The 11,089-nt window shown below is 34.0% G+C and overlaps 1 protein-coding gene across 1 annotated transcript; it reads right to left on the bottom strand.

Moving 5' to 3' along the window:
- Positions 1-2,501: 2,501 nt before the first annotated feature.
- On the bottom strand, positions 2,502-10,576 carry LOC111893606 (phosphatidylinositol/phosphatidylcholine transfer protein SFH6). Its single transcript, XM_023889673.3, has 10 exons — positions 10,211-10,576; positions 8,935-9,220; positions 8,404-8,503; positions 5,552-5,818; positions 5,387-5,461; positions 4,607-4,708; positions 4,476-4,525; positions 4,288-4,387; positions 3,705-3,797; positions 2,502-2,725 (listed from the first exon to the last, which is right to left on the bottom strand). The coding sequence occupies exons 1-10, from the start codon at positions 10,242-10,244 to the stop codon at positions 2,639-2,641; spliced, it is 1,194 nt and encodes a 397-aa protein (XP_023745441.1). The 5' UTR covers positions 10,245-10,576; the 3' UTR covers positions 2,502-2,638.
- Between the last annotated feature and the right edge of the window lie 513 nt (positions 10,577-11,089).

Here is an 11,089-nt window from a genome sequence, read left to right as displayed (position 1 = left end):
GGATTTTCTGGAAATCAAACTCTATCGATTTTATAAGGGAAATGGTTTTTATTTCAAACAAAACTCTTATGAACTCACCAACTTAATTGTTGACACTTTTTCAAAACTACTTGTATTCTCAGGAAATCAGTGAAACAGGAAAACTTCAACGCTTTGAGGATGGGACGTTATACCGTCAACAATTTATTTTTGTCATCATAATGTAATTGATTTTGAAACATGTAAACATATACTTTGGTGTAACTTTTTCAATTATATTTATGATGGTTGTATTTACTTTGAGCACTATTATACACATTGTTGTGATACTGTACATGAAGTCCTCCACCCCCGGACGTTTCCGCCATCCTTGGTTTGGGGGTGTGACATTTATATTGAGTCTTGGAAAGGGAATCGAGGAGTAGGCGCTCAGACTCGTCGAGTAAGATCGCGCATGGTCGGACTGATTTAATTGCGGACTCGGCGAGTCCACGCTGTTTAATGAAACCCTAATTCTTTGGGGCCTGAGCCCTATTTAAGGACCTTTAAGCCACCATTTGCGGCTATCAGACCCCTGAGAAACCCTAGAGAGCAGAGAGAAGGATTGTAGTGCAAGAGGAGGGCTATTTCATCATTCTAAGTGTGTTTTTGCAAGAAAGAAGGAAGGAGGTCAAACAAGGAAGGTTGAGGAGCTCAGATCTATCATCCCTTCATCAGAGGAGGCTGCTAGAGGTACTAATGTGTGCTTAAACTCGTGTATTTGGTGTTCTAGTTGAATCTAGGGTTTTCTTATGCATTATTTGGATTGGATTCGAAGTATGTGAGGTCCCAAGGTGGAGTTCTTCTTAGATCTGGACCTTAAGAGGTCCAAAGAGTCCCATTCTCATTACTTTTTGCTACTCCATTAGAGATATGGCCCTAGGTTTCCATTTTAGGGGTTATTTCACCCAAGGAAGCTTTTTGGTCATTTCATGAGTGTAAAGGTTAGACCTTTACATGATTATAGTGGTTGTTAAGGCCAGATCTATGGATTGGAGAAACAGATCTGACCTCAGGAGGTCATTTGAGTTTGATCATGGCATGAACTCGCCGAGTCCAAGAACAGACTTGACGAGTAGGATAGTTTTTCCCCATGAATCACTCAGTTGGTGACTTGCTAAGTTGGGGAAGTGTCTCGGTGAGTCATTGGGGATTTTGAGGACTTGAGTTCATGACTGAACTCGCCGAGTCACAATTGTGCACTCGGCGAATCTCGTCAAAGGGTTAACCGTTGACTTTTGTTGACTTTTAGGGTTTGGTTAACAATTGGACTTGTGGACTGTTTGAAGGGTAAAATGGTCTTTTAGCCTTCTTAGAGGACGTGTGAGGATTTAGTCTAGCCTGGAGAGCCGTTATTAATTGAGATGATCGTTTATGTGTTTAGGCATAGGCTAGATCAGTGTTACGCGAGCGAGATATTACCGAGACATCTGAGGTGAGTCTTCTCACTATACTTTACCTTGAGTGGTAATTAGAGTTATGTGGCAGAGCTATTGTATGCTATTTATGTGATGTGTTGCACTGCATTATTTCTATGTGATCTATGCCGTGTGTATATCAAAGTATATCAGAGTTAGAACCGGAAGGTTTACAGAGCTAGTACCAGAGGGTCCACAGAGTTAGGGCCCAAGGGCCCACAGAGTAATAGCCCCGAGTGGCTAGTATGTGTTATGTGTGGTATTTTGGGGAACTCACTAAGCTTCGTGCTTACAGCGTTTTGTGCTATATGTTTCAGGTACTAGTGAGGATCGCGGGAAGGCGCCGGCATGATTAGTACACACACGCGCGGAGTTTTATTGATATGTTATGATCTTGGGATTTTGACTTATGTGGAATATAAGAAACAATGTGTTTTATAATATTGTGAATTGAATTGTTTTTTTAAAATGCGAAAAATTGTTTGAAATTTTACGGCGTTACTAGGTGTACATGGATCCTACACATATGCTAATATCATGATTTATTCAAGTATTCTTTTACTGCCCACATTGACTAACCATCACATTGTTTGTCCTATTTGCAGGATTTCATGTTCATATGCTTGTATTATGATTTATCTGCTTATGTGTATTACTGCTCATTTAGACTTACTTTCCCTTGTTTGCCTCATTTACATGTTAGGTCTATATACATGTCGGATGTTATCTTTGTGATGCAATCATTCTACCCCTTATGGAGTTGTTGCATTAACAATCTCAATGATAAAAGTTATCATCATAACCGTCGCTAACAAAAAATTTATGCAAAATGAAAGTTTGATAAGTGTTAATAAAACTTTTAATGATTTTAAATTATCAATCTATGAATAATTTACCGATGTCATAAATATATAAACTGAATGATAATTAATTACGTTTTCATCCATAATTTAAAATATAACTAATAAGATTAAGATATAGTGATGAATGAAGATGATCGTTTGCTATTACTTTAGCGGGGTTAACAATGCCAATAAAAATAAAAAGTCCAAAACCTGCCCCTAATTAATCAGAAAAATAAGATATCTGGCTTGATGAAATATACAATTATATACTGACATACAATGGTTAAATGTTAATTATGTTTTGATCATCAAGAATTTATTTAATTTATATCCCAGGTATATACATATTTACACGTCTTAATGCTTACATTCAACAGGAGCAAGGTGATCAGACACCAAAGTAGTCGATTTAGACGTCATACTTCTGTTTACAAATGCATCTTCCTGTAATGTTATACATAATAAAAGGTAAATGTCAGTTCATTCAATTTTAAAAATCAGTAAAACCAATATATAGAAACCACCATGCTACTATATTTGAAGATTCTTTATTGCTGTCATTCTTATTAAGGATATATACATAAAAACAAGTGCATTTTGGCCATTTTCATGGTTTAACTACTTTGACTCGATATATTCCACTAAAGACACTGAAGTGTTGAATAATTTTTCTATGATCTCCTGTAGCAAGTTAAGGCCATGTTTGGGACAACTATCTTGTTTTTCTAAGCTTTTTAAAATTGTCATGTTTGACAAACCAAAAAGTAGTTCATAAGCTAGCTTTTTTAAAAACATTTCAATGAGCTTATTGAGCTTCTTTAAAATTCTCTAAAATATACCATTTATTAATATTGGAAGATTGTATTTATCAACATTCAAATATATTAAAATTAACTATTGGAAAATTGTATTAATTACTGAATGGTGGTTTGACAAACATCCGGAATAATTAGTGAATTACAACTCTATTGTACGGTAGTTGGTGCATTGATCTCTGCACATATTTAAGATATTTGAAGCTAATCGAGCAGGATCCACTTTTTAGGGAATGAGTCGAAGCAATAACAAAAAAAATAAATAAACAGTTTCACAATCAGTATACTATAGACCTAGGGAGAAGTTAATTGGACAATTTACATAAAAGCCACTATATTTTGGCGAGTTTGCATTTTCATCATTGTGAAACAAAATATTCCAACAAAGCCACATAACTTTGACAGATTTTTCTATGTTGACCACTTTGACCGACTATAACATACTAAAATGGTCACAAAAGAAAAAAAAATGTCAAAGTTGACTCACATTAGTGAATATCTAAAATCGCATTGGTTAAACCGCAAAATAATCCAAAATATAATAATTTTTATTGTATATTGAGATTCTTATTATAACATATAGTAGCATAAGGTGATAAAGGTGTTACCGATGAAGAACACCGTGCACCATCATGTATTATTCCCTCTCTAGTTGACTCCAATCTTGAGATGCAATCTTTTGTTTGACCACTTGAAATAGCCTGAATTATTGTGCAAAACAAATATAAACCATGAGTTTCTAGAAACAGTGCTTATATCCCTATCAACTTTTGAAACATATATGAATTTTGGAAATGGAACGTGACTTACATTATTTTAAACAGAATATTTGTTATTAAAGGTGTTAATCTTCTTATGTATGTGCTACAGATCAAGATTTTTCTATGTTAATCTTCTTTTTTTTACAAAACAACATTGCTTTGAAAAAAGTACTATTAGAAGATAAGACACGGGAACCTTCTTCTCACATAATACCATTATTTTAATGGTATATCGTGAACAAAAACAAATCGTACCATTTTAGAACAATGGTGTTCAGTAAAAAGAAACAAATTTTCCATTACCCATTTATGACATTAATTCATCTTAATGCTGCTGACCCTATGTTCATAGACCTCAAAACCTCCTTCTTATTAATTTAAAAGAAATCATTTATTGTAATCCTGTAATAAGAATTCGTATTTTTTTAACCTTAGTAATATGAGGGTCTCTCCAAGGTCCTTTATCCGATCGCATGCAGCCTCCTTTTTCTACACAATTGCAGTTACCACCAAGAAATTCTGGCAATTCACTAAAAAATTAAAAAGATGCAATCAAGATCAAATTTACTCGAACATCTGCATAATTATTCAAGAACCATTTCCTTATATTTTTTTTACCTTGCATCAATTACTTCAAGCAATGTGCTTAAAAAATTGGTGCCCAAGACCTGAGAAAGAAAAATATCAATACAAAAGTTGTGGTGATAACAGCTTAAAGTTTGAGAAAAAAAATCATTAAGTCGAATTACATGAATCTTGGATTTTGCTTTGGGTTCAAGAAAGGACTGAATCATATTCCACAGCATCTTAAATCCAGAACCAGCATTTATGATGAACATCTGGCTAAGTGTCTGCGGATTTCATGTCCCAAATTTAGAGTATGTAAATAAGATATTTCAAAAAAAGATAAACTTCAACTTCTGAAATTAAATATAGAAGAGTTAATCACTAAAATGACCAATATGGATGGGGCCTGTATTACAAAATGACCCCATTTTGGAAAATGGACTTTACATAGTCACTTTTGTTTGTGAAATGTTACATTTTTTTGGAAAATGATATCATCTTTTTTGAAAAATCATGATGTCATTTCCGAAAGAAAAATTCCAAATATTTTTTTATAAAAGATTTACCAGTGGGGACCAATCTTAAATCAATTTTGCAAGTCCGTTTTGTAAAATGGATGGTCATTTTGTAATATTTGTTCAAAAAGTGGTCATTCTATCTTAGAAATCCACCCATTTTGGTCATTTTAGTGAATAAACCAAGATATAATTTACATATCAAAGGCGTTACATTAATAAACACAAACCTAGGCCTATTCGTATTACAACCTGTGTATTATATATATGTTGATATATGCATATATACTTGACAAGAAATTTTAGAAATTTCTATAGATTTTGAAGTAAAACTTAAAATATGTCACTACTTGACGTCTTTAAACTTCAAAATCACATAATTAATCTGTAAAGAAATTTTAGTTAGTAATTGTTAATTTGTTGTAATAAATGGTAGCAGAAATATACATCGGGATAGTTGTTGTTAATCTGTTGCAGCCTCCTAATAAGTTCAATCACCGGTTTTGTAAAGTTCCATAAACCCTACGAAAAGAAAAAAAAAACATATGAAAACTTTAAAAACGAAATACCTTCGGTCCAAAAAAATCAAGCGTAATAAATTATCATATATACCACGCCTTGAACATCTATAATTGTTGTACTAGAAGAAACACGTCTTCCTGCTGCAATTGAACAGGCTGGAAACCTAATGGCTAAAGTCCTTTCATATTCCTGTACGTAGTATTTCACGTATCTTTCAACAGTTGTCACTTTCATAAGCTTCTTTGGATCAGCTTGTCCTAATATTTCTATGTAAACAGGCCTTCCTTCCTTATCGATACCATGGTAACCCTGGTGAAAATACCGAAGAACTTCATCCAATTCACTGAACTTGAAATCCTGCCAAAAAAAAACAATATTTTTACATGATTTAGATAACAATTTAGCTCCCAAGTTCTACTTAAGGTGGGAAATTGATGGATATTGAGGGAAAGTGAGGGATGTCGAAAGAAAATCGTGTTCCCGAGTTTCATTAATTGAAGGAAAGTGAGGGAAGAAAAGGATTTTGGAGCCATATTGTTCTTCCAAATTTTCCTCCCAAATTGGACGGGTTTGGGGAAAAAAGTGAGGGGAAGGAAAAATTTTAAATTTTATTTTCTTTTTCCTCCTAACTCGGGAACACAAAAACTTAAAATTTTCCTTTCATTTCCTTCCCCTCCCTTTCTTTCTGTCAATATTTTCATTCCCTTTCTTTTATTGAATTTACAAAAAAAACTCGGGAAACGAAAAAGAACACAATAAATTATAGACTTCAAGAGTGATATGTATGTTGGGAAAACGGACTTCAAGATTCCCAATAACCCGTTTTATGAAAAAATGATAGAGAAATAACAACACAAGAATATACATGGAAAACTCAAAAATTGGAGAAAAACAATGATTATTCAAACAGACAAAACCACAATTACAATCATTTAGAGTAATCTCTCAAGCCAAACCCGATACTCTCCAAATATTTAACTCACATCTAAAACAAGAGAATAAAGAAAGAATCGGATCGTGAAAGTGTATTTAATTGGGGCTCTGGGGCGCACTTTGAAAACAAAGCCTCGTACTCGTTTTGTCTGTCTACACTCTACCAATGTGGGGAAAATTAATTTTTTCATATTAACCAACAATTCTCAACAAGGGAAACATATCTAATTATAAGAAAAAACTATTCTCTTAATAAACTAATAAAAGTTTCTGCATAACTACGATAAACCAACGTCCATTATTTATACTAATCTAAACGATTTCTACTCAAACAAAAATAAAACACATAAAAATAAATAAATAAATAAATAAACTTTCCTAAAAAGATGAAACTTTCCTACTAAACAGTATGGATTAAAACCAATTAACCAACAATCATCCCCTTAATTGGTTTGATCATACCACTCATTCAAAACACTGAAGGTTCTTCTTCAATTAGACCCGCTTCTTCTTTTTCCCATTTAGGACACTCATTGCTATAGTGACCAAACTCACCACATTTGTAACATCTAACGCGACTTTTATCCCGGACACGTTCATTAATCATTACCATCTCGACTTCTCCCGGATTCCTGACCTCTTCCCCGGCCACATCCAAAGTCATCCCGATTTGAATGTCCATCGTCACAATGTTTACAAACATGTGATTTTTCCTCACTAGCCAACAACCCACCTTGAGTGTCCTCCACTTTCTTGGTTCCTCTTATACGCTCCTCATATGCCTTCAATCTACCAATCATTTCATCGAATAACATTGAATCCAACTCAAAACATTGCTCTATTGAAGCCACGATTTGAAGAAACGACTTAGGCATCGAATCAAGTAACATTTTCACCAAATCAACTTCTTCAAACTCATAACCAAGACTCCTTACTTTTGACGCTAAACCGGATAATTTTGTCACAAAATCATCGACCGTTTCACCCTCCTTCATGCGCAAGCTTTCAAGCTCTCTTTTTAAGGTTGCAAGTCGAGCCGTTCTCACCCGATCCACTCCCAAATACTGTGTTTTCAGCCCATTCTTCACTTTCTTTGGATTGGTGTAACTCGCCATTTGCAACACCGTGTCTTCGGGTATCGCTTGAAATAAAAAGCAAGAGCTTGTTTTGACTTCTTTTTATCCGATGCTTCACCTAATGCCTTTGGTTCGACCGTCTCCTATATGTCGTGTGCATCCATAATCGACTTGACTTTGACCGCCCACACCGGATAATTCGTTGGAGTCAAAACCGAAACTTGATACGTTATCGAACCTCCTTCTTTAACCAATGACACCCTTTTGTCCTTAACCCCGACTTCTTTAATCAAGCTTGTTCTGAAAGCACTCTTCCACCGGACAACAAGACAAGGTCACAACCAACTTTACCGTCTTCCGTCACCCACAAAACGAACTAAATCAAAGTCACCCGCTTTGACGTCTTCCCGTCTATTTATTTCGCGCCTCCGGTTAGTCTCTCACAAGCCCAATTAAGAGAAACCGGGATTGCTTGTAATCAACCTCGAATCACATCACTTTCAACGTAACCGCTATGATACCAAGTGTAAGTTTCCTTACGTTGGAATTTGCTTTCATTACAAGCAAAAAAAGTATGTAGCAAGAAAAAAACGGAAGATGAGAATTGGAACAACTTTTCTCTTAATAAACTAATAAAAGTTTCTGCATAACTATAATAAACCAACGTCCCTTATTTATACTAATCTAAACGAGTCCTACTAAAACACAAATAAAACGCATAATAAATAAATAAATAAATAAATAAACTTTCCTAAAAAGATGAAACTTTTCTATTAAAAAGTATGAATCAAAACCAATTAACCTAACATATTATGCAAAAGTCTTAATACACCGTAAAAAAGAAGGAAATGACTTTAGCATGCACTTTATCGTGACAAAAAGCCAATAAGGAGACTGGAAATTAAAGAATGCAACACTAAATTGTTAATTTACCTCCAAAATGTTGTCGGCTCCAAAATCTTTCCTCCATTGAAGCATGCTGATCCACGTGTTCTTAGCGCCTTCAATATTAAAGTTCTTGGCTACCAAGTATCTGCAAGGAGAATGTTGAGTCTAGATTAACCGTTGTATAAACAAAGACTTTTTTTTTTTTGACCGAATTAACATGCTCAATGTGAAAATGACCATTTTACCCTTCTGTCTAAAACGGGTGCTAAATAACAATTGAATGTTCATCTGGGGATCGTTATAACTTGAAATTCTTAATGACCATGATAAAAAAATCAAAAAAAAAATTTACTCGAGAGAAAGAGAAAATCGACCAATTAGGAGGAGAAGATGATTGGGTTACATAATATGTTCAAAAGAAATAAAAAGGAGAGTTTGGTTGAAGGGTAGCAACTTAAAAAAGGAGTCTTAATGGATAAAGACACTTAGACACCCTTGTCTCACTCAACCCATTAAGCCATTCTACTTATATTAAGGCAAAAAAACACTACTTCAAAGTAATAGATTGTTAATTACCTCAACATCATATGAAAATCATCAAGAATTTCTGGTAGCAAGTTGTCTTTTATTAGAGCTTGTCGAAGACCATCAACTGCTTTAACCTCATGAGGATCTTGAGCCTCCCCTATTGTAAGAGAATCTAGATAGATTGTTTTGTTTCTACTTTTTCTCTCTCGAGAATATTGGATGATTTTGGAAGAAGCATTTTCTTTATTTTTCTTCCATGTTCCACTTGTGCCTTCTTCATCAGAGACTTCAAGATTTGTATCCCATGAGTTTCTGTCATCACAACCAGGGAACCCTTCACGAAAATTTATATCGAGGTGAAAAAAAATTAAAAACATACGTACAAAAATGTCAACTGTAAATGACTAATTTCATAAAGTCCTAAATTACTTGGATGTTAAAGACAAACAGCTTGATGTGTTGAAAGTTCAAACTTTTATGTGTCTTTATCATTGGTTTGTTTATTATATGGATCTCATCACTCCTCAACGTATTGAAATTTGTACGTTTCTTAAGCCTTTGATTAATTATTAATTTTGTGGCTCTGATTTCTGACAATGACACATATATTCCTTCCATATCAGAAACATAAAACAAAAAGGCTAAATGTGCAAAATAAACTGGATAAGTTCTTTGGTAACATAATGAAGAGTTACCCTACAAAATTTGGATGCCATAGAATCACGTAAAATTCACTATTCCAACTATTTTGCATTCCAATCCTCTAATCTTTATTTAAAAAAGGAAAAACATTCATAGAAATTAGGGTGATAATTAACCAAGATACAAGACTCAAAGCAAATTACTTATATCTAAGCATTTTACCATACATCATTCCTTCAATTTAGAGAAACTTTGGCAAAGATTTTGATGTTGAGATATAATTCTGACAAAAAATTTCATATTAAAACAGAAATATCTATTTCTTATGAAACACAAACTTTATTAATTAAAATGGCACAAGATGCAAATTTCAACCAGAATTTTACCCTTCCTCAAAATTAATGCATCTATGCCTCAAGTATTTACAAAAAAAGGTACTCACAAAAAAAAAGCGTGTTTCGTTCAGATTTTTTATATTGAATAGGACTCCAAAAGCCATATTCAGTTGATTAACTCTGATAGGAAAATAAACAAAACAATAACATCAACACATCTAACTGATGCTACTCAAACAGACTTGTCGATGTTTTACCATGCAAACTCCTCAAGATGATTAGATAGAGACGACAATAGATGATATATCAGTAAAGGAATTCTCACGAAAATGTAGATAGGAGCTTACCAGGCAAAGAATTGCGAACGATTGATCCAGACATGGTGTTCTATGCTCTGTTGAAGTTTATAAATCTTCGAATGTTATGAACCGAATTGTATTGGAATCAAGACATACAATCACCGATTGCTTATTGAGAGAGAGAGAGAGAGAGAGAGAGAGAGAGAGAGAGAGAGAGAGAGAGACGGCAGTGGCACGGCGGAGAAGGGCGGGTAGAGTTGAGTGTTCCGTTTTGGTATGGTGCAGCTTTCCAAGTGTTTAATTTCGCAACGTCACGCCTTTTATGGAGAATATGCGAATGTGTAAGGATAACATCTTTCCTAATACTCAATTACGAAATTGCCCTTCCAAGTTCCAACTCTATCCACGTTTTCTTTTTCTTGGATAGGCAATTATATATATAGGTCGACAGTCGACAAACCGCAAAAAACAAACTGGGGTTGAAAGTTGAATCCCGGGTTCGACTTGAAACCGGTTATGTTTCTTTAGCTTTTATTCTTTTAGTTTGTTATAGAAATGGAGGTGATATTTTTATTTATATTTTTGATTTATCTTTTTCTTTTTGAACCGGCAAATATGTAATCTACACACCTAATTTCATTTATGTTCACGACGGGATTTGAACCCTCGACCTTAAGGAGGGAGGACAATACCTGATACCGTTGGGCTACAAGCCCTTTGGTATTTTTGATTTATCTATGAACAAAGAAAATATGATAAATATATAAAAGTTAAAATATCTTTCTTTTAATAAATAGATACAAAATTAAATAAAAAAATCACCTTCAATTTGGAAAACCTTTTAAACTAAGTTGTTTTCAGCTTTTAAATTGAACTGATTACTTTTAAGAATTTGGAAAAGAACTCGCATTATATTTTTATTTTTTC

This window comes from Lactuca sativa, chromosome 4 (assembly GCF_002870075.4).
Source record: "Lactuca sativa cultivar Salinas chromosome 4, Lsat_Salinas_v11, whole genome shotgun sequence".
In the NCBI taxonomy this organism is placed as follows: domain Eukaryota; kingdom Viridiplantae; phylum Streptophyta; class Magnoliopsida; order Asterales; family Asteraceae; genus Lactuca; species Lactuca sativa.
This window is presented reverse-complemented; position numbering and strand designations above follow the sequence as displayed.

What these genes read in the sequence shown, in the direction of transcription:
- LOC111893606 (XM_023889673.3), bottom strand. Translation starts at nt 10,244, where the DNA reads ATGTCTGGATCAATCGTTCGCAATTCTTTGCCTG. An exon ending in TTATAGATGTTCAAGGCGTG is followed by an intron (nt 5,462 to 5,551) that starts GTATATATGATA and finishes TTCTTTTCGTAG; the next exon opens with GGTTTATGGAACTTTACAAA. An exon ending in CTTGAAGTAATTGATGCAAG is followed by an intron (nt 4,388 to 4,475) that starts GTAAAAAAAATA and finishes TTAATTTTTTAG; the next exon opens with TGAATTGCCAGAATTTCTTG.